Genomic DNA, 27,043 nt, shown 5'->3' on the forward strand with positions numbered 1-27,043 from the left:
CTACTTGCTCCATCCACATCAGCGTCTCACAGCTCTGTCACCAAAGCCCCCACTTCGTTCATGTCCCCAGCTCGGGGAGGAAAAATGTGCATGTCAGCCTTTTGGGGGCTCTAGGAAATAAGCCGTGTGTCTTTTCCACGGGCCAAGAGAGCCAACAGCACATTTTAGCAGCTAGGGCTTGTGTCACGACCCTGTTTAAAACGAGGACTTTGCCTCTCCAAAAATCCTACCCTCTGTTTGCATTTCTCACATTTCAGGTTGCTTCATGAGGTAACTTTTGCTTTGTTCTCCAAGGAACGTGTTTCGCATCTTAGTTTCCTCCATTAAATATTATCTGTTGGCTGTAACTTCGGTTTTCTCATCTTATACCTCATAAAGGTATCTGCTCAATACTTCACTTCTAAACTACCACATGTCATTAACACCTGACAAGGATAGGTCTACATACATATCATCTTTGTATTTCTCTGTTCACTCAAACATTGCGTATATATACATACACATATACACACACGCATATATACAAGTGAAACATCACTAGTCACAGATACCATAAAAACGGGTATAAAATGGAGCAAATAGCAAAGTTGCTTTAGTACAACCACTAAAACAAAGTCTGGACCTGAAGGCTATTCAAGTGGGGGTCAGCTTTTAGGATGAAAGAAAATATAGCAGAATGGAATAAAGTGAGCCGATGCACCTCCCAAAAACCAAATCCTACTACTTGGCCCCGAGCCATTATTAAATAGCCTGAATTTTCCACATAGTCATAGGGATGAAACCTGGACTCCTATGTTTCTGTGAAGAGGGGAGCACATAAAACCCTTTTGCTTCTTTCTGGGCATGGTAACAAGACCGTGGCCATCATTTAGTGCAAAGACAGACTGATTTTTTTTTTTATATTTTTTTCTCCAGGGAGAATTATGTTCCCTCCCAGGGCACAGAGAGCAAAAATCTCTTCAAAACACAGAGGAGCAGCTCGTTGCAACATGTCAGCTTACTAATCCTCCTGCTCTAGGAGAGGAGCGAGGTGAGACACTGCCCCAGCTCACCCAGGACAGACCAAATCTCCATATTTTTTATAGAGCAGTGTGTCACAGAGGTAGAATTTGCTAACCAGGCTGCTGGAAGGCGTGCTGCCAGAGGGGAAGAGAGCCGGACTTTTATTACAGAGAGAAATTCTTACTCCAGGAATAGGAAGTGCTTCAACTGGGCGGAGGGAGGATCATAAATTATGCTCTTACTACAGAGCTGCCAGGCTGTCCAAACAGCAGGGGAGCACTTCCCTGGGACCTGAGTCATGCCTGCGAGGAGCTTGTTGCATCTGGTCATTGCTCTTCCCTCCTCTGCTGAGGCGCTGTACTGTGCCTCGGTGGCTGCTTTTTTCTCATTCTAATCCATTTCTGCTGAGCTGGAAGCGTGAATTCCTATGGAATGATTAACAATTTTGGTACAATTTCAGTGGCTGAAGTTTCAGCCCCTTACGCTGCAGGCACTAACAGTGGCAATGGTCTTTTTGGGGTAGGAATTATCCCTCCCTTTGACATTATCCTTCATGGAAGTCCTAACTCTTGCTCCGCCGAGTCCTGCAGGCCTGGCCTAGTCCCTTTCCACCACACACACACACTGTCTGCAAGGTTTTACTTTTTATTTTTTTTATAATAAAGTCCTAAACTCCAAAAGTATTGCTTTAGGAAGAAGCCAAAGCATTGTTCCTGCTACCTAAGAAACCACCACTAAGGAGATAATTCACTTTTTGTTCTTAAAGTTCTCCCAGAAGCCATATAACAACTTATATTTTATAACACACACTTATTAAAAGACCAAGGTAGCACTGTTCAAAGTTCACCGTAACAACACATTAGGATGACAAAGAATAGAATAGGGGAAAGGGCAGCAATATCCCATCTTTATGGGAATCACTTCATGGATCTGAGGAGCACCATCAAAAATTTAAACTGAAAAAGTGAAAGCCCTAGAAAAGCAAATTAACAAGAGGACAAGGTATCAGTGCATCAGGGGCAGGCTGGCACAGAGCAGTCGGGCATCTCCAGGTGCCCCCAGCTCACAGCACAGGAATCGACACAGAGCAGGGGGCCCAGTCCTGCTCCTGGCTTCTCCTAAGCTCTGCTCAGAACAAAGGCAGCACGTTCAGGGGCACAAGAGCCAAGGAACAGAGAAGAACCCTTAACTACAGAGAATCAGGACACATTTAGGTTTTTTTCTGCTTCAGCTTCAGTTTTTAGTAACATTTTGTATTCATAAAAGTTAGGATTTACAATGGGTCAAGCTTTTTGAAAGCACGGTATCTCGAAAAGTTAGTAACAAATGACAGCATATTCCTAGATGTTATTTATCCCCTTCAATGATTTTCTAACACAATTAAAAAACAAACAAACAAACAAACTCTTTTTCAAACAGTTGATAAGAATGACATTTTCTATGGCTAACAGATTACTAAGATGGTAAATCATCACCAACTCTTCCTAATGCTTGAGGATTGTTGTGACAGTAAACTCGTCACTCAAGAAAGTCACAAAGCCTGTGCCTCACAAGGGGGGGGCTTCCTACACATGTGGCAAAGAGATAAAATGCAAGAAAAAATTATTACACTACTTTATTACCCAACAGAGAAAAAAAAAATCAACTTCTTTCCTACTGGAAACAGTCAAAAAATATGTAATTTTTGAACTTGTGCTTTTCTTTTAATGATGAAGGGTGTAACGTGAAATCTGCATTTGCGGATGTCTCTGGGGTGGTGTTCTCTTGACAACTGAAAATCAAATACCCAGTACTTTTAGAAAACATACAACAGAAATCAGAAAGGTAAATTGGTACAAGAGAAATGATACTAAAGCTCTTTTTTTTTTTTTTTTTTTTTTTTTGTACAAATTTTGAAGTGTTTCCAGAAGTTTTGCCACCTCCCCTCTCCAATTTCTCTCTTACAGAAGCGTGCAACCACTCAATCTTGTGTATGGTTGCTATTCCTAATTAGGCATCTCCAATAAAAGTTATCATTTCTGCTAAAGATCTTCAGAAGAAAATTAAAAAAAAATAGGTGAAATATTTTAATGCTTTTTTTTTTTCTTGTTATTAAAATTGTAAAGGAAAGACAAAGGCCCTGCAAGCAGATAATCTGTAATCCATCAGAATTCAAGGTTGGAGTAAAAACTGAAGAATCATTGATAATGTGTTTGTTTGAATTTTCGTTGCTCTTGTAACAATCTCTTGTATGCAGCACTACCCATGCGAGAACTCGCTTGCGAGACACAACCCCACAGGATGCCTTTGGATTTTGCTGTGCAAATGAATCATCAGTAATTTGCAAGCAAATATTCTCAAGAGACCTCAAATTCCAGTTACTTGCAGTAGTTGCAGCCAAACTTTCCAGCCTCCTGCATTTGACTACACCAGTGTCAATCGTATTAAAGGCAAGCAAGGCCGCTCTGTTTTTAATTGTAGGGAACTGGCAGATAAATACATCAATAAATCATCATAGGCTCTCTCTCCCCTTGCATTTAAAATTCCCAATACCACTGTACCAAAAAAAAAAAAAAAAAAAAAAAAAAAGGAAGAAAGTGTTACACTAAATCTCAGAATTACCTGGGTCCAGCAGGCTTTGTTGGAACTTAACCTTTGTAATTCTGCAAAAGTGATCATATTCTACCTCATTTATGAAAACCTGAAACACGATAGCATATGTAGACCCCACTTTTTTTTTTTTTTTAAACAATACATCAGAAAAATAACGCATTAAAATCTGAAGAATTGCACTTAAAGTCACTGCAGTAATTCTTGACATAGAAACTGATACACTTGAGATATTCAATAAATTCATTTTTTCTTGAGCAAAATCTACACCATGCATCAGCTGGGAGATTTGAAGCAATTGTTTGAGTTCTGGTCTGTTGTTTGAGGTATTTATTAAATCACTGGAGCCTGCTAATGCCCAGTATCTGTACCTTCACTGCTGGCTCTCAGCGTGAGAGAACAGACCTACCAGGTCCTGCGCTCATGACCTCTTTCAGGGACTAGGTAATCTTTTGTGCGACCTCACAGCTTTTGCACAGGGAATGAAACCACAGGTAAGTCTGTTAGAAATGCAGCATGAGGAAGAAGATGGCTTCTCTAAACTAGGCTGGCTGCTGCCACTCCTCAAAAATTCAGGATAGGTTTCAGCATAAACTCATTTTACTTGAAATCAGCTCTCAGCTCCTGCACTGCTCACACCATGCAAGTACCACCACGGGGAGGTCTCTGGCCTCTACGCCGTATGTTTCCAGTTTCCTCTACCCGTATCTATAAAGAACTTTCTTGGATGAGCAGCAGGAATGCAAATCAATGACCTATGCTATTAATTAAAAAAAGAAAAAAAAAAAAGAAAAAAAAAAGCCACTTCTCCTCCTCCAAAATAAAGAATTTGGTAGAGAATTTTCTATGTGAGCAAGACAAAGACTGCCAGCGAGAGCCTCAGGCCTCCAAACCTTCTTGTTTCAGTCACTCACTGAAACTGGCCACCAAGCTTTTGCAGGATTGCAGCCTGTCCAAGATCAGAAGACGGCACTGAGACAAAACACAGTCAAAAATTTTACTCAAGATCTTGCAAGTCCTTCATACATGAGTTAACACCAACTACTGAAATCAGTGATTGAGATTGTAAGTACACCCTAAAAAAATCCAGGTCTGTCCCACTATCTTGGAATTTTTATTTATTTATTTATTTATTCTAAATGGAGTTCTTGAAATGTGTTTGGGGTCAACACCAAAGTAATATTTCGTATTTGAAATTACTAAAGAGCTTTTGACTGTCAGGATTACTGACAGTTCATTTTGGCTTGCTAAAAAAACACCACCACTAATGACTGAAAAACATCTTTTCAGTATCTGTCAAAATGTACAGAAAGCCAAAGTCAACTGCGCCCACTCATCTTTTTTTTTTTCCAGAGATATGAAGCTCTACATCAAAATTAACAAATAGGCTTATTTCTGATGTGTGTGAAAGTTTAATACACAATTATGTTTACTACTGGTTCTCCGGGAGCTACATTACATGTCTTTACTACTCTAAGAGCCTCCTGGACTGTAATTTCTCCATCAGCAGTTCACATATTCCTTTGACGTTAAAAGATGTAAACAATGTGGCTTTTACAACTAAGAAATGGAAAGGGATGCCAGCTGTATTTAAAATGTAGAGAATTTGAATCAATTCCCCAAAAGACTTACTTAGCCAGGGCTCGTATATCTTTCCCCTAGCTGATTTTGAACTTCTCATGAAACAGGCGTGATTCATACGACAGAGTTGAAAGCTTTTTGCGAAAAAAAAACCACAAAAAAAACAATCCCTAAAACAGTCAGAGAACCTCAAGGGACAGTTCAACACTTTAAAAAGATACAAAAGCTTACCTCTTATCTCCTCACCAAAATATTATCCGGTGGGCAAAAATCTTTCGAGTTTCACAGTGTGAGTCTTCATGGGGATTCATTTTCTGGCACGCACCTTCAGTACAGTGGTGTGATCCAAGCCATTGTAAGTGAAGCCATCTTTCAGATGCTACTTCCATACCTACAGATACTCTATTGTTCAAAACACTAAAATCAACGTGCTAAATCCAAAGATGTTTCAATTCAAAATATTTCTGTGGGACTGTTGTCTTGAATTTGAAAACAAAGATCCGTCAGGAAGCGCATGCGCTCCACTAACTAATTTAAATAAGTCACAACAACAACAAAACCCCTAGATTCTGTGCTGTGTTAGGGTTTTACTGAACAAATAGCTCTTGCTGTACTTGTTATAATTTTTCATATACAAAAAATGATAGAAGAATAAAGCTTTAAATAATGGTTTTACAGAACACATTGCAATTAATCATGGAATAGGATGTTCCTAGGTATTCAATACCAAGCTCACAAGTCATGGGGCACTTAAATTGTAACACGCTCTTCTCATCTTTGCAATTACAAATAATTTTTGAGATGCCCCAGTCTTCAGCAGCGTGTAGCTTTCACCCACTGTGAAGCCATCTATGAACAAGCATTTCAGTACCAAAATCCTGGTGGTCTGATTTAGGGACAACATTCAACATCACCTCAGACATTTATTACATGATAATTTACTAAATGGAAAAAAAATATCTCAAGTAACTTCTTTTAGGTAAGTTTCTTTTAGGTAACTTAAAGACATTTAGTTAAGGACCACACACATGTAAATCATATTTTCCCCAAACAAGGGGTTGATGGTAACATGCAGACTAACACCACTTGAACAATTTAACTAGGGTACCTTTTTTAAAGCATTTCCAAACCATAGCTAGAACATTTTTTCTCCACTATTCAAGTTCTGCTTTCAGGGGATATGGCAGTTACGTAACACGGTAACATTCTCAAGACTACCTTAAAATAAAATGTAATCATACTAATTATTATTTACTTTTGGGTATTTAATCATTTTAGTTATATTTCATCAAACAAACAAACAGAAAGTACTATGTATGAGTGACTATAATTTGTTAATTATTTCTAATGTGCTTCTAAAAACAAAAACAAAAACTGAAACAAAACCATCCCAATTTCACAACAAAGTTTCCAAGTCTGAGCTAAATCCATCTGAAACTTCATAATTAAGTTACCAAAACATTACCAAGAACAAGGTTTTGGAAAGATGTACGAACGTGAATGTGTGACCGCATTTTGAAATTTTGTATTTTAAAGCCTTTCCTTCCCTTGTTGCAAGCTAATTCATTTTTACACCCCTCTTCACCTTTTTTTTTCCCCCCTTCAGATCACAGCAGAAATCATACCGTCAAGTTAGATTGAGCGATTACCCATGCTTACTCTAAACAGCAGACAAAAGTTACAGAAAACCTGGACCAAGACTACAGCAGTTTACAAAATGTAAAACAAGGTTAGCAGATATGTCTTCGTTAGGATAATACATAAGGAGGGTTCTAGGAACTTTATTGTATTGTATTGATAGCTCATTTCAGAGAGTGCAACGTTTTTTCCTCCCTTCCAGAGGTTTGCAAAATGAAGTGGTAAACATGTTCTCTTCAATATATAGCTCAGTTGCAAAAAGATAGTATTTGCATAAATATAAAAACACATGATAAAGCAAAATATTTTTAATTAGTAAGCCAATCATAAATAAATCCACCTACAAATTAAACAGAACAAGAAGCTGTGTTCCTTCTACATGGATTTTTTTTTAAGCATGTTTTAATAGTCAACTTCACTGTCTAGCTTGGGACTGAAACAATTCATCATTGAGCACTCAACAATTCAGCACACTGAGCTAAGTCTCTTTTTTTTTTTTTAGTTACATTTTTACATTTTCTTTACAAATGTAATACTTATGTACATTATATATTTTATTTCTACAATTCATTTACTTTAGTGAAATTCTACAACTTTCAAAGGGAATTTGCCGAAGTCTTTACTAAATATGAATCATTCCTTTTAAGAAGAAATTCATATAAACAACCAACATACAGCACTGCCCTTTGACATGTCTGTTAAGAATTTGAATCTTGAAGGGCTACCATAACAAACGTAAGAAAAAAAGGCTTTACCTAATTGTACATTTCAGTAAGAAATATCATCCCACATAGCTACATAGAATCACCAGCTTGCAATAAACAGAGCACCATACCGCTGCACTACTGGAAACGTGGATAAACCAATTGAAAGTTTACTACTGAAAACAGCTTCATCATCCCTAGCACTTTTAGACCGAAGTAAATCTGCAAAACTCTTCTGGAAATGTATACATCTTCTCCTTTAGCTGTAAAGTTTCCCAACCAGCGCTGATTACTGTATATTGTGAAGAACGAACATCCACTTTTGTAACTTTCCATGTACTTCTCTCAGCCAATGCTTCTATCTGGAGTCAGGATTCTTCTTCTAGTTTACTCCTTGCTCATTTACAAATCTGCTGTTGAATATGAAGTAAGAATTCATAATAAGAGAAAGCTGCTTCTGTCCGATCTTCAATTAAATGCTGAAAAAACTCTGTCTTGGCAGGATTCTCATCTCTGAAAGAATAGATGGAGGAACGTATTTTAGTCATTTAGCAAGAGATAAGCTGTAAATTCAAGTAAAGGCATAAATTCTAATGAAATGCTTATTGTGTTTTGAAGTCTACATTCAGTCCCAAGATACTATAGTACAAATAACCCAAAGTTAAGAAAAAAACCCCGGAGTCTGGGATGACTATCAAACAGCAGCATCTTCTCAACAAGCGTAACATGGAAGAAAGATAGGTGAAATAGCATTTAAAGTATCTTGTAGAAGCTCAAGAACTGAAGCATAAAAGTGATCTAGTGTTTAGATGTAAGCAAATATGCTGATGGCAATGAATTCTGAGTTCATTGTTATGTTATATGTGTTATATTAAATGTGTTATATTAAATCCCAATATTGATTGAACCCAGAAGAAATTACATCTATGTATACAGAATTTGAATGTTTTTTCTTCCTTTTTTCCTCATTTGACAACAGAATACACAGACCTCCATTGCAAAGGGGTTTTAGATAACAGCACTCTACCAAATGTAGAGGAGATGGCATTTGGTTTCTTCTCAGCTAGACACCCCCACTTTTCAGCGTCAATTAGAAACTGTAAGTACAACTTGCCAATAATCACTCAGTATCTAACAGAAATACTTACTTTATTACTTGAAGAACTGGGCTTAAAGGTCTATTGTCCCTCAGCCAGGCTATGAAAGACCGCGTCCTTTCTGAAGAAAGTGCAACTACCTCAGGAAGCTGTGTCTGGTTGAAGGTAATGGAAAGAAATTACCTTTTAATATCAGAACTATTTTAAAGAACAGATCCTCATATTCAAGACATGGCCCAATGCCAGAATAACCACAATTTCTATTATGGAATTACCATGTACTGGATATACACATTTTTTCTTCAGATTAAAATACAATTCTGTAATATCTGTTTTACAGGAAGTAGTACACCTTTATCTAAAACTGCCTTTTACGTGCAAAAGATTTTGCAAAGTGAGCTCATGTAAACAGTAATCTTCTTAAAATGCCGCTTTCACAGTTTTCCTGCCTTCTTTCCCCATCAATCAAGTTCCTGTATGTTGTCTTTTGCACCACTGAAAAAATGAAACGCGAAGAAACAAAATTTGAACTGTAAGCAAAATTCAATGCAAAGATAAGGGATTATTTGGTTGGGGAATGAGCTTAAAAAATAATCCACCACCACGAAAACGCTTGTTTGAGGCATTCACTGAACTAAATATATCAACTCCAGGGTTGAAATAATTTAACACAAATCTATATCAGGAAGGATTTTTTTGTGTTACTGCCGTTGTAGTAAATGAATGGGGAATAGAATTTAAAAGCAAAAGATGGCAACTTTGTATGTTACTTTTTTCTCTAATTTTTCATTACAATAAATGCTATTTAACATCTCAAAAAAAAAGCCATCCTTTGTTTATTAAAGTTTTTTTTTCCTGAAAATACTGTCAATTAATAATACCACTGGCAGATCAGAGGGAAAAATTCTATCTTGGTAATACAAGCAAAATACAAAACCTTGAACAAGCAGTCCAATTTTATAGTAGTGTTAAAGCTCACCACTCTTTCTGACCTATTCTCAGAAGAACTGCTTCTCTTTTGCTTTTTCCCTTTGTATCTTCCTATGTTTCCACAGTGCCTCACACATTTTTGGTACCATCTGAATATAACCATTCAATTCAGAACTCTTCTAGAGTATCTCAACAGGGTTCATCCTTATCCCCCAGTTGTTGATATCTTGGAACCGCTCCCCACAGAAGAGAGAGTCCTCTCTAATTGCTGCTTCGCTTCCCATAGAAGATCATAGACACAGGTTACAACGTAAGAATTTCTATGCTGAAACACGTATTGAAGGGTCTTCAATGTTCTAATAGCTAAAACCATTTTGTTTGTCCAGACTTGAGCCTGGAAGCTGAACAAATCCTAGCTTTACTTGACATACAGACCTTTACATTGCCCTTCACATACAGACCTATCCCCAAATATCATAGACCTGGTATATAACACCACGTTCACTGCACGTAAGATTTCAAAAAATCGTAACAACAGAAAACCCTTCAATCTTAACAACTACTGTTTGTGAAAGAAATGAATCAAGACATGATCTACACAACTTCACAATATTTTTGTAGGCCCAAATTCATTTCAAAACAAACAAACAAAAACCCAAACCAATTATATTATTGAACATTTTTTTGACATTCAGTGAACACATTTATATTCTTTCCTTAAAACTGACAACTTATGTTTTCTATAAAGCTGGCAAGAAGTTAGATTGTGTCCATTAAAAAAAAATTCGCAGTTACATAATTAAAAACTGACAATTCAGAAAAAAATAGATTAAATATAGCTTCCAAACGTAAGCGTTATGCAGTACAGGTGATTAAAACGCCTACCATTTTCTGTGGTACTGACGCATAGTTTGGGTATCCAAGGACATCTTTTATGAAGTTGTTATCACAGTTTTTTCCAATCCAAATATAAAAAGCCTGTAAGATGTCAGAATCATTTTTAGTAAAGGCCTTGCATACATTTTAGAGAAAGAGACAAATAGTAATGAAATTGGAATATTACCAGGAAACACCAGTCATGCAAATTGATCACCTGAGAGCTCCAGTTGCAATTCACATCTCTATATTCATTATTTGTACATCGACTTAGTAACAATTGGTACCATGTGGAAAAAAGATGATTAAATGTCCAAAACCCAGTTAAAACACAAATACTGAAAGGACGCAGGACATGTCTATATTGGTACAATTAATGCATATTACCTCCTAAAATACAAAAACTAGATTTTTATAAAGTCACACCAGTGTCAGTTACTGCACACTGACATCCAATCTCAACAAGCTATAGTAAAGCACTAATTACCAAAACACATTAAAATAATTATTTTGGACATCTGAAGACAGAAACTAATTTGATATTCATACTCAGCACCTGAACTTCAATGCACTTTCCTTCTACAGTGCCATTACAGCACTGTATTTTATTGCATTATTAGAGTAGCATAATGTTATAACCCATTAAGTGTTTTTAGGATAATTCCTATGATTAACTTAAACTGCATTTACAGGTTTTATTCACTCTCTACAAATCCCTCAACTCTTGCAACTCTTATGGTATATGGCTCACGTGGCATAAGACTACTTACATTTATGTGTAACTGAAAAAGTTCCTCCCTCAATGACAAGTGCGTTGTTATAGACAGATTATAGTGCATGCAATTTAATAACCGTTAAAAGGAAATTTTCAAAGTGGAAATCCATTACTTCCAGAAAAAAAAAAAAAAAAAAAAAAAAACTTGATATGAACTCTTGGCATATTTCAATTTGTCTAGCATGAAAAAAAAGAACCTTTGAAACCTTAATGTGCAATCTTGATTAGAGATTTTCCACAGATCAAAAATATGAAAGCTTTTTACCGGAACACAGACTATTCCCAGGTTACTTAGGATGCTGGTTCATTATACAGCTAAGGTTGAGTTGCCTGCTTTCAACAATTCAGCATTATTTTATTTTTTAAAAACAGGAACGTGCAAAACTGGTCACTTACTGAACCACAATCCATAAGAAAAGCTCCTTCTCTTGTCAACTTCTCTGCAGATAGCTTCTGAAGAGGAGGCTGAGGAACAACTCTGTCATTTACATGTATTGTACTCTGTAAAGAAAACAACAGTCAATAATACTGTAATAATAATAAATTGTAATTTGGTATTTTTGTCTTAAGCAGGTGTGACAAAATAGGAAGAAAAACACTGGTAATCTCTACAAATGATTTGAGAATTCTCATATAATAATTTGCCATGTTAAATCTAAAACGTTCACTTAGATCAACCAATTTGTTTAAAAACACTTTCAAACTTATATATGGGAATGGCTACACAGCACTAAAATTGATCTGATCAAACAATCTGGTTAGAGCAATGCTGAAGAAAACAAAACAAAACACCAGCAAGAAATTCGCAGCATAATTTCAGATTAAAGCAGGCTGTGACAAGACTGCCTCCCCTCTTGGATAACAGAAATAAACTAAATGACCATTAAGTCTTACTTCTTGTATCTAGTCTTACTTCTTACTATTAGAAATAAACGCATCCATTTCATAGGCTGCCTCCCTTCATGAAGGGCTTACTAATTAAAACTTGTTTTGTAAAAAAGTACTTCCTCAGTCTGATCATGACAATCTTGAAGTATAATTGCTTCATTCACATCAGTCAGAGGAACCACTGAAAGTTTGTTATTTCATGCAACTTTATCTGGTTTCAATATACAATACCTAGTCTTCTCTACCAAATTTTATCCATTTCCCACTGAGAGTTCTAACACACAAAACCACTGGATAGCCATCTAAGGCATACAACCTTCTCTGCTTTCTTTATATTATTGAAAAACATGAGATTATTGTGATCACTGAAAGAAGGTGAAAAAAAACAGATCTCTTCATAACATACTATCGTACCTGCATATAAATATATATATGTGTGTGTATATATACACAAATTAATTACTGCAGCACATTAAGTGACACTATTAAAACTAGAAAATATTACAAAACAGGCTTTGTACATTACCTCGTCAGTTAGCTTGTCTATTCTGTACAAGTTGGGATGTATCATTTTCATCAAGTGAATGAGAGGCTGGCTCTTAATCTGGCACATCGCATACACACGATCATCCAAACGTGTACTAGTGCCTGTTCTAAAGGCTTTCTGTTAAAAAAAAAAAATAAAATATTGTTAATCATGAAACCTATATTCTACGTCACACCTGAACAGTGTATTTCTTATTTTGGAGGATTGTCAGTTAAAGATAACAAAGCTTCTGTAAAGACATGCATCTTACCTAGATACATCAGAAAATCCCAATTTATTATAAAAACGTGTGCTATGCTAGAAAAATTCCTAATTAAATACAAATTGAATACCTTATAAAACTTTATCCATTCTCCCTTCTTACTGATGAAAAAGAAGAAAGATTTACAAAAATCCCCCACTTTGTGTAAAACTTTAATGTGGTGGGACCAGCACTACACGTTTTCATGCTTTATGAGTGGTACTGGCCTTTGAAATTCACTGACACAGTGACACAGGAAGATGAGAGCCCAGCAGGGTTCAAAAATGATACTCAAGTGGATAGTAAGATGGAATCTGATTTTATATTAGCAAAGATGAAATGGTAAGGAAAAGCTCTGGGATGAAAATATATTTACGTATCTTATAGCAGAAACCAGGCTCTCATAGAATAAAGATTTATTTCGTAACTCTCCATCCTATTGAATTTTTCAGCTCTCCCCTAGAAGGAGCCAATAAGATTATTCTCTTGGTAACAACACAACGGAGAAAGCACCATCTTCTGATTGAATGGAGAATATTCCTACAACTTATGTGCAAATTCACCTCTCCACCAAAGTTGTGTATGCAAGTCCTCTTTTTCCAGTTTTAGTTTCTTAGTATTGTTAATAAAGGTAAAACCTCTATAAATTACTTATTTTCTCAGCAGCTCTTACTCTAAGCTATCTTTTACCCAGATTCTCCTGATACTAAACATGGTTGTTTTTTCCCCCCTATTACTTGCTTTGCTTACATGACTGCTAAGAAGTCCTGATCAGTATATTAGACACTGAAATCATCACAAAGCCAAATGAAAATACATGATCAGGATCATATTTCTTACAGAATTTACATAAATCTTTGTTTATAATAAGAACAAATGAACACTCAACTGTCAAGTAGTAAATATCTTGAAGCTATGAGATTTATTGAAGATAAAACCCTGCAGTAAACTCTCATTATACTTAAGTATGACTTTTGTTAACACAAAAGATATTAAAAAAAAAAATTAAAAAGCAGTAACTACTTTTATATGAACTTTAAACTATTCACTTTAGCTTCTTTAATACGTTTCATTTCATTTCCATGGAATTTAAATGTTCCTTCTTAGTACCTGAAAACACAAATACGTGCACTGAAAACCGTATGATTTTTCTTCACAAAATAAAATTAAGTACTAATAAGAGCCTTACAACAACCCCCTGGGCAACTTTAATTAGTTGCCAAAAGAATCTAAGAATTGCTGCTACAATATACATTATGATTTTCACTTAAAATCAAGTAACAAAATATATTTTAAAAATTCAAGTAAAAACAAAACAAAACAAACAATATTCAGGCACTCATCAGTTAAAATAAGCTTGGTCATTTTTTGTTTCTGTCCTGGAATTTCAAAAAGGAAAACTCTATTTCGATAATTATAGGAAAGGACATTGCTCAGTTCCTCCAATGGAACAATGAATCAAACGTTGCTGCTACTACTAGCTTACACATACCTGTTTGAGAAGAGCCAAAACATACAATGGAAACAGCTTGAGGGAATTTGGTGCTATCAGCATGGACTGCTGCAGATTTGAGGCAGTTGACATATACGCTGACAAAGAGTCTACCACAGCATTAACTAAGGCGTCTCTTGCATCTGAGAGACTAGATGAAACTGAGCGATCCACCGCTGTTGGATTAGAGTAGAAAAGGTTAGTAGAGTTGACCTCATTCGTTCCATTTTCCATACAGAAGCTTCCTTTTACAATGCTTAAAAAAAATAAAAGTAGAAGTTTTATCACTTGATTTAAGCTGTAGTATGAACCTGAGACTATGTACACATCATGTTTTAAGTATTATGCAAGTAGGTTAGCTATTGATTAAACTATTCGCTATTGTACATCCAAGATGATTTGCAACAATTCTTGTGACAAAAAATCCAAAATAATGTTCTCTCATCATTTCCACGGCATAACAGTTTGTGCAACTTCAGTCCCATCTTTCTCTGCTAAGAAAAAGCTGCAAATCTTTTGGTTGGAGGAAGCCACCTGCTGGACTGAATGCGCATTTCAGACAAGATACAGAAGTACTGTTCATTTCTTGTAATTCATTTGACTACTCATATACAACAAGGCACACACTAAAATCCTGCATGGAGCCATAACATTCACAAACAGAGATCAATCTATGAAACCTCTGCTTGTGGCCCTTGTGTAGGGAGTAAGCAAGAATCCTCAATCTAGCAACGGCAGGTTGAAAGCACAGAGAACTAACACAGAAAGTGGAGATGTCAGCACTCCCCATCTCCGTTTTTATTTTTAAAGCCCACAAAAACTAACAGGAAAATGAATAGCCAGGCTTCATTTGCTACTTTAAAAGAGAACATGTGAAAAGACATTTGAAACTCACCCATGTTTGCTAAGAGGCATACAACTGCTTGTACATCTGCTCCTGCATATACATCAGCCAACGAATTTACTACAGGCAAGCAAAGTGTGTGCACTCGAATTCGGCGTTCGCCTAATAAAAATACGTAGAAATCATCACACAGTACTGCTTGGTAGGAAGAGGTATCCGAATTCAGTCATTACAGTGCATCTTCTCTTGTCCAAGATGCACTCTTGGTGAAAACACACCAGTCACGCGTTTGCTGTAACACCATTTCTCACTCCTGTCTCAAATTCTGAAAAGCTCTCAAGTATTCAACTGAATAACGAACACAGGTTCATAACATGAACTACTTTATAATGTCCACACAAAGCTTTTTTGACTGTACAGATGAAGTACAGTCTAAAATTTGTGGCATCCTCCACAACAGAAAGTAGCTGCTATTCTTTATGCCCCCCTGGTAGCATCCACCAGTTTCATAGCTCTGTGATTCTGGATAAATTAAGTGCCAAATATGTTACTGCTTATAACAATGATATGCCTTTTAAGTCAAGTTGTTGAACAAGATTATGTAAAATTGAGATAAATACAATTTTTCCATCAAAATAGAGCTTATGAAGTTTTATCTTATGTGACTAATGGCCAAACAGGTTCCCTAACTTTGACAAGATTCCCCTAAGTTATGAAGTTCAACAGAAGGCTGCGCAAGTAGCTATACAAACATCACCTTAAAAACAAACCAAACAAAAACAGTGGTCAATTCATTTAAATGCATTTACCTTTGCTGGAAGTATACAAAAGAGCTGTTTGAAAACAAACCAAGGATGTGTCAGCGAGACTTTCCTCAATGGACATTTGTACTGCAAATCCAGCATCAGGATTGACATTGGCGAGGGATAATAAATCAGTAGATCGTACAAAAAAGTTCCCATGAAAAGTGTGGATAGAAAGACCTAGAAGCAGATGAAATAATTCAGACAACGAGGTTGTAACAGCATGAAAAACTTCCTTCAGTAATTAAAGCCCACAGTCCTTATGTTTTAAAAATATAGTTAAAAATATTTATCCCAAATATTAAGCAGAATCAGTTATTATAGAAATCATCACACTTTTCAGAGTGATCCCATACATTTCATATTCAATTTTGAATGCTCCAAACTGAACAATGTTCTTACACTACACATTTCAACTTGGTTGAAATGAAATGGTGCAGTCTTAACTAAAAACCGAAACAAAATATAACAAAAAAAACTAATATCCAAATAGCAAAAGCTAATGGCACATACTGATGTAAAGGTGACAAAAATCTGATTCTTCAGTGAAAGAAACAGACTGAAATGTAATCTTGTTGAAGACTAAGCACATTCAAAATGACAGTTAACATGTTTACATCTGTTTTCCCATTTGTAAGAGTGTTTACAATATACCTTTTGTGCATCTTATGCGCATAACTGCCTCAAAACCGATCTTCCTCGTAAGGTATCTTTTAAGGTCTTTTTGCAACTTCTCAGCCTGAGCAGGATTATGGATATGATGAAAAGATGGATAATAATAGATGCACCCAGCAGAGTATTTGGACATGCAAGCTGTGAAGGAAGAAAAGATGTTGTTAGAAGGTAAACCATGAGGTCAGGACATAAAGATTGGGTACAATGTTCTTCAAGTCACATCTATATTGACCTTTTTCCTGATATGAACTGCATCTGTAAGACGACAAGAGCTGGCCTTGACTCAGGCCACTGAAAACATTAAGAAGTCACTCCAAGACACAGTTACCTCAATATACACTTACTTCAATAACTTGTCTTAGCTGCCAAGGGTAGCACAGAGTGCTTGCAAGAATATTTAATGATGTAGGCATAAAACTAAGTGTGCGTGCAGAGACAAATCCTATTTATACTCAGAGGTGAGAACTGTGTTCTCCTCCTATGATTAAACTTCATTTGTTTCCTGCCATCTACCTGTTTTCTATTCTTGAGCAGAAGAGAACTTTCTCGTTTAAAACTGAAATCTCAAAATAAATTGTCTTTGATACCACCAATCCAATACACCTGCTCTTCACTGATATCAACTTCGAAGTCAATTCCTATGCAGTATTAGCTGCATTTACAAGAGTGCATAAAGAATTACAAGATCAAAGAATTTCTGAAGTAGCCTGTGCTTTTCAAAGACAGACAACACTTTGGGAGGAATAAATACATATATTAGGCACTCCTTACCAAGAGAAGCTAGATCAGAATATTGCGAACTTAAGAGAAACAAATCCACAGCAATCTGTTGGCCTGAACAGTCCAATGCCAACTTCTTATAAAAATCCGTAGCTGGACCAAGATGTTGGACCACCTTTGGTGAAAAAGTTACACGAGAAAGAATTAAAACATTGATTGTGCTTCCATAAGAATTTAAGGTACAACACATTTACCATTCAATAGCAAAGTATCATAAGCAAGTTTATTTTAAGCAAAATTTTATAGGCATTTCAAAATACCTGCAGAAATTATTTCATGTTGTACATTCTTTTAGAACATCTTTACAAGCAGGTATAATACTCCCTTGGAAAAGGTTTACACTCTCATGCAAATAAACATTCATGTTAACTCTAACATTTACTAGATACTTCATTTAAAACGCCAAAAATAATAAGAAATCGTGCTTTAGGTGTACAGTTCCATACATACATGACAAATATATATTCAAAGCCTTGTTTGATAATGAATTGAGTCAAAAGATACCTGCAGTTTCTTCTCGCTGTCAAGAAAAAAAGGTTTTGCTGTCAAGAAACACACGCATGTATGAATTAGTGATCATACATGCACAGAAAATGAACATTTAAAAGTTAGTGAATTGCTATAAACAAAAAACAAGAGTTGGTCTGTAGATGATGCAAGTCCCTAGGCTCAAACGTCCAGTCCCTAGGCTCCTGAGATGAATAATTAATGAAATTTTTATACCTTTGTGCTTGACCTTTGATTGGGATCTTCTCTGGAATGCAAAAGCCCTGCACCCAAGGATGGTAACTGTGTTTGAAACACAGATATCCGACCTCCAGTTGGAGACATCAGCTTAAATGCAGCCTGAAGAGCAGGGCCCAAAGCGCTGTGGGTTTCTCGTGTATTGGTGAACATATTTGGGAATGCATTCAGCAGATCTTTTATCAGCTGCAAAACAGATGGAAAGTTTCTTATGAGATTTACAATCTTAAGTTTTTCTGTTATTTCTAAAAAGCTGTAGTGCCATGACCAAATCAGTACTAAATACTTCAGCTCAGTTTAAACAAATTGGGAAAAACAGTTAGAACTTTTAAAACTACATGGATACTACATGTTGAACAAAGTGTAATATTTTTATCATTAAAAAGTAACACTGGAATTACACATTACATATAGTCTTGAATTAAGTGTTTTTTTGTTTTTTTTTTTTTTAAAATCTATTTTGAATATTTAACTGCTTCAATGTTGTGATCTATTTTGAATAGTCATACCTCTTTGCTTTCATGGAGATTTACAAGTAAACTATCTGGTGTAGGAAGGAAAATATCTGTAGGGAAAAGGGAAAAAACACTTTAGTAAATAAAAAATAACATTCAAATAGAACATAACAGCTCATTTCCCATAGATATAAGTGTCACTAAATAAGGTCTACTTTTCTGATAACTATTAGAGTAAAAAGCAGTCTCAGCAAAGCTTGCTTTGTTCAAATAAAAAAGTAACATTTGAATTTCTCTTGTTAAAACACCAACTATTCTGCAAAAAGTATATGACTATTTTTGAAAAGTATATTCTCTCTCATTTTAATAAAATTACCCTAATACCAGAACATGTAAGACACAATCTTTCTATTGGATTAAAAAAAAAAAAAGGGAGCTTCTCAAAAACGTAGTTACTTACCATCAATATCTGAAACAATCAGCATCTGAGGCTGAGATAAACCTTCTTGCAAGTTGTAAAAATGAACAGTGCTGTCAAATGTTATGAACCCTATTCTTGTTCTTGAGTCTCCAGGCAGCCTAAAACATTAAAACAGAACAAACCAAACCATTAAGCCCTGAATTTCTCTAAACCAAAATCCAGTGTCTCTACAAGGCAATATTTAGTTATCCTGTGGACCATATTTTTATATATAGCATTAAAAACACAGACGGAAAAACTAAATGGGATTTCTAGAATTTGTAGACTGCAAATATGACTTGTGAAGTGCTGAAAACCTTGACTTTCAACCAAAGTAAGAGGCAAAAGTTGGTTCTTGCCATCTGGATATAAGTTAATTGGATATACTGATTTTTGCGTAGGCTTTGCATGAGATTTCATGAATTCTCCTAAAAAGTAAATTAGTATGCTTCTGAAAATCTGTTAACAAAATAACAGTAATACTCTGAACAAAAAATGATGTATAATAAATGTAAGAGAAGAATTATATGTACATGCTGGTGTCGATATCAGAAAGGAAAATTTCCTAACACAACTTTTTAGAAAATAATTTTCATAGTTTCATCCTCTTTTTATCCTCTACAGGATGAAAAATCAGTTTCCAAAAGACACGACCATAGTGAAGTTTATCAATCCTCAACATAAAAGCACCAACAAAAATCCCACACATATTGTTCCAGTGCAAAAATGAGGAATATACAGAAAGTGGCACTGGTTGATCTAGGTGACTGTGAACTAAAAACTGACAACACAGTTCAACAAGGTAGTCCACACTAGTGGTCACAGCATTCCAGCTTGCAGCACCTCAGCTGCTTCAGCACACAAAACCTGATGAATTTAATTGCTGTAATTTAATTATTTTTGTTGTTCTTAAACGTAAAAGAGCACCTCAGATGTTTGTAGAATCAACACATTGTTACAAGTTACAGCTAAATATTCTTTGCAGATCCATCTTTAATCACATAAAAGGAAGATGCCTCTCAGCTGGGTTGTTTTATTTATTTTATTATTGTTCCTGGCTTTAAGATATGTAAGTGTCATTTCAGGATCTCATGCAACAGAACATCTGTCCTTTAGAGACAGCTCATTTAAATGTTATATGCAAGTTTTCTTCAAAACTGTAGGTTAGTATTGTTCATAATCACCTGTTAGGTAATTTGAAAAGGTTATTTATAATCTTACTTGTCTAGGTTTTCCAGCAATGAATTGCAGAGTATTGTCAAATATCCAGCCTCCACTGCATTATGAGAGACATCTAAAACAAATAAATATACCGCAGGCTGAGGAGGACGAAGCTACAAAGTAAAAACAAACAAACAAAAAATAAAGTAAAATAATTCAAAAATCATATTAAAAGAAATAGTAAAAGTGTTTAGTCATTAGAAAGGGAAGTGGGCAAAGGGAATACTTAGAATAATACAAACTACACATCATGCAATAAAATGAAATTAAACAACTAACAGTCATGTGAATAGATTTGAACACAATTCCCAGTGGTTAATAAACCCCATTTGCAATAAGCACAAGTTACGCTTCTGAGTGGAAATCGGATATTTCAGTCTCTCCTTCCAACAGTGAACTCAAACAGGTTTTTTGTTGTTGTTGTTTTTCATGTCAGATACAGAATATGCTCTTCAAAACGATTCTTTCCGAATGTGGACAACGCTATCCATTAATCTGAGTTGCAATATTCTACCTACAACCTTTTTACAACCATGTAAGAAGCTGTATTTATTCACTTCCAAACATTTTGGCTACCCTGTTCCAATTCTAATTTAAGAGAACAATTTATTTTTGCTGTGGTTATATTGTCATTGTGAACAGGACCTCTTTCCAGGCCTTGTTTATCCTTCTAACTAGGATACTACCACAGCAATTAAAGGTCGATTCCTAGTTAGGATCATGTTTGTGAGATTACTAACTAAAATATTGAACCCAACTTAATTCTTTTATTATTTCTCTACCGGTCTTTCAAAACTTCTTAATAATGTAGGAAAGACCCAAAAACTAGCTTGCATCAGACTCAAAACAGACTATACAACATTAAACTGCACAGGGCAGCTACATACATTGTAATTGCCTTTAACTGACAAATCTCTCAATATATGCATTTGCCAAAAATCAAATATGAACTTTTGTATGGTCTTACAGAAACTTCATGGGAAAATTAATATGTACCACTGAAATAATATGCCATATTAATTTCAAATGTATTTATATTAATGTGCAATTTTGTGGAAAATCCCCATTAGAATTTTATTTTATTTTATTTTTTTACCATATAGTCAGAGGAAGCAATGAATTCCACTGTAGAATTTTGGACCTCTGGACGTTTGTGCGGCTCTCCATAAGATCGTGTCAGAGGATTATACATAAATTCTTCAGGAACTACAAAAAAAAGTTTCCAAAATTTATGTTTGCCACCAAACAAAAACCATTATGGAATCTAAAGTAACGCAGACATTGCAATTAATTAAAGAAAAATAATTAAGGATACATAACATTTCAAGTATCCCACATAACATCAAAGGTAAATAGCTAGAAATGAAAAAAGCTTTGTTTTCAGTAGTAGTGTATCTCCAAATTTAAAACAGAAATGCAAAGAGTATTTCACAACCAGCTTCAATCTGGATTGCTTATGATAATATCTGGCTTAGATTGCAGACATTAGCTCCCATCATCCTACCATTTGCATATTGCAATAGCAGATGATGGAGTAAGTTCATTTTGTTACAGAAGTAATCAGTGTAATTTGATTACGTCCTCTCTGTCTCCTACAGAATTGCAAAAAGACCTTTTCCTTCAGGAAATGCATGCTATGTCTGACTTAAAACCTAGAGATTTAAAAAAACATTTTAAGAGCTATACTAGCATCCACTTGGAGTACCCCATGGATGGTTATGATGCAAATACTTGAAAGAGATATTAATGCAAGCATCCTCTGTTACAAAACTCACCATCATTAACTCTGTAGCACAGATTGCATTTCCACCTCCTTTGATCAATGAAAGAAACAAAAGGGTTGATATATGTCCTGCAGGATCTGCATCTCACTATCGTGCTTGATGTTATTACTGGTAATTGCTAAAAAGAAACAAAGGAAAACTGTAACAAAAGGAATGTAATACATTTTACAGAGAACATCACTGCACTGCACAGTGCGTAAAAGCTTCAAAAGCCTAGATCCTCAATCATCTTTCATTCTATCTTTTTTTGACCATTTTCATGTAGCAATAACAATGCCTATTAAAAATTCCCTTTAAAATTATAAGTAATACTTAAAATTATCTTAATCCAACCTCATTAATCCTCAATGCAATAAAATCTTTAATGAAATCAAATTACACAGTTATGATAACATGGCTACTATGGTAAGAGAAATTATCAAAGACAGGATGACTGTTTGACTAACATTGCTAGACAGCAAACCTTACATGTCAAAGAACAGAAGGGATATGGAAAAAAAAAGGTTGCACTAGATAGATATTCACCTTTTAAATAATTATAAACAAACTAGATGGAAAAGAGTGGATTAGGAGTTCTGAACAAGGCTTCAATCATATATTGTGCTCAGATTCTATTGACAGCAATTACCATGCCAGTAACAGTCCCATTAGCACCCCTTTTCAAGAGAGCAAAGTAAACACCTTTTTAAGAGGTATATGACAGTTCTGAGTCCAACAATCAAAACTTTAATTCAGAGCTTCAGAGAACTACTAGCAAGCAAATCTTGGTTAGTCATTCCAAGAAAAAAAAAAAAAGTAAGGGCAGGCATGTCCAAAGCCTTTACAAAGTTCAGTGAGGTAGCAATTGCAAGCTTTCTTTTGCCTCGTTTTTAATTTGCAAATTTTTTTTTTTTGGAATTGCTAAATTTAGCTATTATACTTCATTACATTTTTTTCTGTCTAAAACAAAATGGGACATATATATATATATATATATATATATATGTGCATCAAATATATATTTTTTAAAAAGTAAGCTACTTTACCGTTAAGTCTCTGAAGGGATGTAGCAACAAACCCAATGGAAGCTTAGCTTTGTTTAATAAAGCCTGTGTCTGTGGAATATTTGTCAGCGTACATCGAAATGAACTGAAAAGAAATAAAAACACTTAGTTGAAAACTTTCAAAAGATGCTAAAAATGTCATATTAACACCTGATTTTAAAGAACTTTGACATTTAAGAAACCACATATTTAATTAAACTGATTTAAAGATACACAAAAGGTATGGAAAATGATTAAAAAATCCTCCTGAAGAATCAAAAAAAAATTTCCCCAATTTCAGCAATGCAAATACAGAAAAACAAGCTTAAAACAAAGGAAAAAACTGCTTTAGGTACAATGCTCAATTTAAAACGACAGCTTTTATTCATCCTGAAGATTTTTTTTTAATGAAGTAAAGAACTAAAGAAGAAATACGAAATTTACTAGTTCTCAGAAAGTAAAATTTATGTAAGAAAATGGTAGAAAAGAAGCTCAAATACTGAAAGAGTCATAGCCTTTTATTTTTATTCATGTATGTAAAGAGCAGGATTGACTTCAAGCTAAAAAAAAAAAAAAAAGGCACTAAAGAAACCCAAGGCATCAATAGCACGGTCCGAAGTGTTCCATGCCTAAGATTGATTTTGAGGCACCCAGCTGTGCCTTGTTTTCTGGTGGGACCATGCACTGTCAATATGGCAGTCACCTGAGTTAATCCAGGGCAACGGATATTTATTTTTTAGTTAGAATTAAGATCTTTGTGGGAGAGCAATTTTCACTGTACCTAGCTGCACTGGACTTGGGAAAGCAGATTAATGATAATTAGAGGTGAAAGTATTCATCGTAATTACAGTATGATGGTGATAGAACATACTCACAGTTTATTTAGTATATTAAGGCATGATCATCATAGTTTTCTGGAACAAAATCCTATGCAATATTATAAAAATATTCCATGAAATGTACTGCATAACATGAAAGTGTTTATTAGCAGATTTTTTTTTAGATGGATAAAACAAGATGAAGATTTAGCAGGTTTCTTAATTTTTTAGTAAGTGAACTATACTCGCACTGCATATAAAGTATTCTGACATATGGATAACTTCAAGTTTTGCATAAGGATGCAGAGGATTACTTATTTTCAGATGAATAGGATTATATTAACTTTAACATTTCAAATTAGGAGCATGTTTACACATTTTTTGATGGTTTAAATAATTAATAGTGACTGAACATAGTTCTAGACGTACTATACTTACTCTGGACTGCAGTTTAATTTCCTAAGATCAGAATTCAAGTTAGGCACAGGAGCTGGAACTGAAGATACAGGCAAAATATTCCTGTCTTGTGTAAGGTTTACTGGTCTCAAGCCTTCTGGCTGCTGAGAATGCTGTAGACTTAACCCTCCTAAGGAAGAGGACAGCTGGTTCACACCTGGATATTGCTGAAAAAAAGCAAGAGCATTGCAAATCATAAATATACAATCACGTTTATAGAACTTATGACATAGACAGTGAGATCGAGAGCACCCTCAGCAAGTTTGCAGATGACACCAAGCTGAGTGGTGCAGTTGATAAAACAGAAGGAAAGGAAGCCACCCAAAGGACCTGGAGAAGCTTGAGAAGTGGGCCCATGTGAACTGCATGAGGTTCAACAAATCCAAACACCAGGTGTTGCATTTGGGTTAGGGCAATTCCAGACATGAGCACAAACTGGGAGAAGAATTCATTGAGAGCAGCTCTGCAGAGAAGGACTGGGGGTTCTGCTGGATGAAGAGCTTGACATGAGCTGGCAGTGCTCATGCAAGGCTACCTTCCAAGTCAGATCAGGTTGCTCATAGCCTTGACGAGGCAAATATTTCAAGTCCCCAGGGACAGAAGATTTCACAGCAAAAAAAAGCACACTCTGAGGAATTTGCACTTTTTAAGTCCAACTGGAATTTCACCTGTTGCACCTAGCAATTTTTTGTTCTTTAACAGCGCGCTCTGGAAAACAACTTAGCTGCATCTTCACTATCATCCACCTGCTACGTGGTTGGAATCTGCAATTAAGATGCCTCCTTCTCATTATGTCTCCTCAATAAAAGAGAGGTCTTGGACTTCATCATAAGCCTTGCTGGTTCTATGAAAGAACATTACAAAGCTGTTGCAAGCTTAGGAGCTCAAAACTAGGTTAAGCTTTGAGTTGTCAATTTAAAACAATTTCAGATTCATTATACATAGTATTTGAATTCAAAGAATGCTATCATAAATAAAGATGATTAACACAGCTTTAAAGAGATCGCTAAGCTGTAAAGTGTTCCAAATTAACACCTGCCAGTACTCAAGTTAGTGGCATTTATCCCTGGAATCAGAAAAATAAAAAGGACAGAAATAGGTAGACAAAGCTATGTGGAACAGAATAATTTCTTTCAACTGGAAAAAAAAAATACTTCGTCAGATTTTACATTACCTTTATAACAATGAAAGCCCTCAATTCTGACTGTTACATACTTCCTTATTGTATTACACTCAGATCAATAAGGAATTCTGATCATGTACAGCAGTACTTTTGATGGATTTGCTTGCTGGGCCTTATTTCAGAAAGAGCGGGATATAAAAAATGGAAGGTTTTGTTTTCTACACTAGGGGTACTGCTATGAGCAAACGTGTGCTAGGTGATAAGGAACTTCATAAGACACTTCTTCACAGTTTCCTATCAATAAAGGACAGGTCTTTAAAACAATAAACCTTAAAACTGTGGCTGCTATCAATAACTGGTGAAGCAAACTGGCTGAGCCTGATTATTTGGAGATACACTTAAATTCTTACTTCAGAAGCCTTTTAATAAGAAGTTAACACTAGTGCTATTACATGAGCATTATAGTCAGCATTTATTGGTCCAGAAGCTGTAAAAATAACACTTGAAAAGACTTTTCATTACTTCATCAAGTAACTTTTAAAATAAAAATATGAACCTGTGGATAATGCTGAAACCCAGGATGGTGGCCTGGATTACTGGGCTGCTGCACAGGAGTAGGTGACGCTGTATTTTGGTAGCCAGGCTGCAGTGCTGGATATCCATAACCAAAGGGCTTGGAAGTTTTTGATGTCTGGGGGGTTGCTGGAGCAGGAACTGGGCTGCTGGTCACAGAACGTGTCTCTGGAAGGACAAAAAAAATCCCACGGATATATACTTTCTATTTCTTAGTTTCTATGTAAACTCCCGAATGCTTAACAAGCAACACTTTTTCCATTTATAATTTTTTGCATTATCCATCAAGATTTTCTTAATCTTTATTGACTATATAAAAAATTATAAGCCATTAGCAAGTAAGAGTACTGGAGCTGATGCTGATAAGGAAGGTATACTTGGGAAGATAACCACAGACCTATACGTTTAAGATAAACTTCAAAACGTTGTTGTTCTACCAAAACAAAACAAACCCACAGCTTTCAAAAAAAGACAAGCATTGCAACTGAAAAGTAAATATATATATATAAAAAGTCCAACTCCACCCTTGTAACTACATTATATTCCAAGATTTGCCCTTGACATAAATGGCAGAAGAGACTATTCATGCTCAGTCTCTCTAGCCACTTATGGATAGTTTTAAAACATAAGGTTGACATGAAAGAACTATTTTCTAAATGTAGAAATCGTTCTTTTCTTGAAGTAACTCAAGTATATCCCTGCAGCACAGTTTGGTCTCACTGTTGTTAAAGATTAAACTGAAGCAACATGTAGTCCTCAAATCATAGAGAATTCAACAGCTGTAAAGAGACAGAACTACTCCTGCACCTGGGGCGCAATAACCCCAAGCAGAGCTACAGGCTGGGAGAGGAATGGTTGGAGAGCTGCCAGGCAGAGAAGGACCTGGGAGTGATGGTGGATAGTCGGCTGAATATGAGCCAGCAGT

General features: G+C 35.5%; 1 protein-coding gene across 1 annotated transcript in view; it reads right to left on the bottom strand.

Moving 5' to 3' along the window:
• Positions 1-6,142: 6,142 nt before the first annotated feature.
• The window catches only part of SEC24B (SEC24 homolog B, COPII coat complex component), a 43,922-nt gene continuing 23,021 nt past the window's right edge, over positions 6,143-27,043 (bottom strand). The window contains exons 6-24 of the mRNA XM_032186645.1: positions 26,102-26,286; positions 24,405-24,589; positions 23,152-23,254; positions 22,118-22,244; positions 21,439-21,548; positions 20,343-20,455; positions 19,122-19,240; positions 18,716-18,771; positions 18,186-18,392; positions 17,454-17,577; positions 16,662-16,820; positions 16,014-16,187; positions 15,256-15,366; positions 14,361-14,536; positions 12,607-12,744; positions 11,589-11,693; positions 10,427-10,519; positions 8,663-8,766; positions 6,143-8,027 (exon numbers count right to left, since the gene is read on the bottom strand). Coding sequence (XP_032042536.1) covers positions 7,913-8,027; positions 8,663-8,766; positions 10,427-10,519; positions 11,589-11,693; positions 12,607-12,744; positions 14,361-14,536; positions 15,256-15,366; positions 16,014-16,187; positions 16,662-16,820; positions 17,454-17,577; positions 18,186-18,392; positions 18,716-18,771; positions 19,122-19,240; positions 20,343-20,455; positions 21,439-21,548; positions 22,118-22,244; positions 23,152-23,254; positions 24,405-24,589; positions 26,102-26,286 — 2,504 coding nt within the window. The 3' untranslated portion in view covers positions 6,143-7,912. The remainder of the gene's footprint in view (positions 8,028-8,662; positions 8,767-10,426; positions 10,520-11,588; positions 11,694-12,606; positions 12,745-14,360; positions 14,537-15,255; positions 15,367-16,013; positions 16,188-16,661; positions 16,821-17,453; positions 17,578-18,185; positions 18,393-18,715; positions 18,772-19,121; positions 19,241-20,342; positions 20,456-21,438; positions 21,549-22,117; positions 22,245-23,151; positions 23,255-24,404; positions 24,590-26,101; positions 26,287-27,043) is intronic.

Source organism: Aythya fuligula, chromosome 4 (assembly GCF_009819795.1).
Source record: "Aythya fuligula isolate bAytFul2 chromosome 4, bAytFul2.pri, whole genome shotgun sequence".
In the NCBI taxonomy this organism is placed as follows: Eukaryota; Metazoa; Chordata; class Aves; order Anseriformes; family Anatidae; genus Aythya; species Aythya fuligula.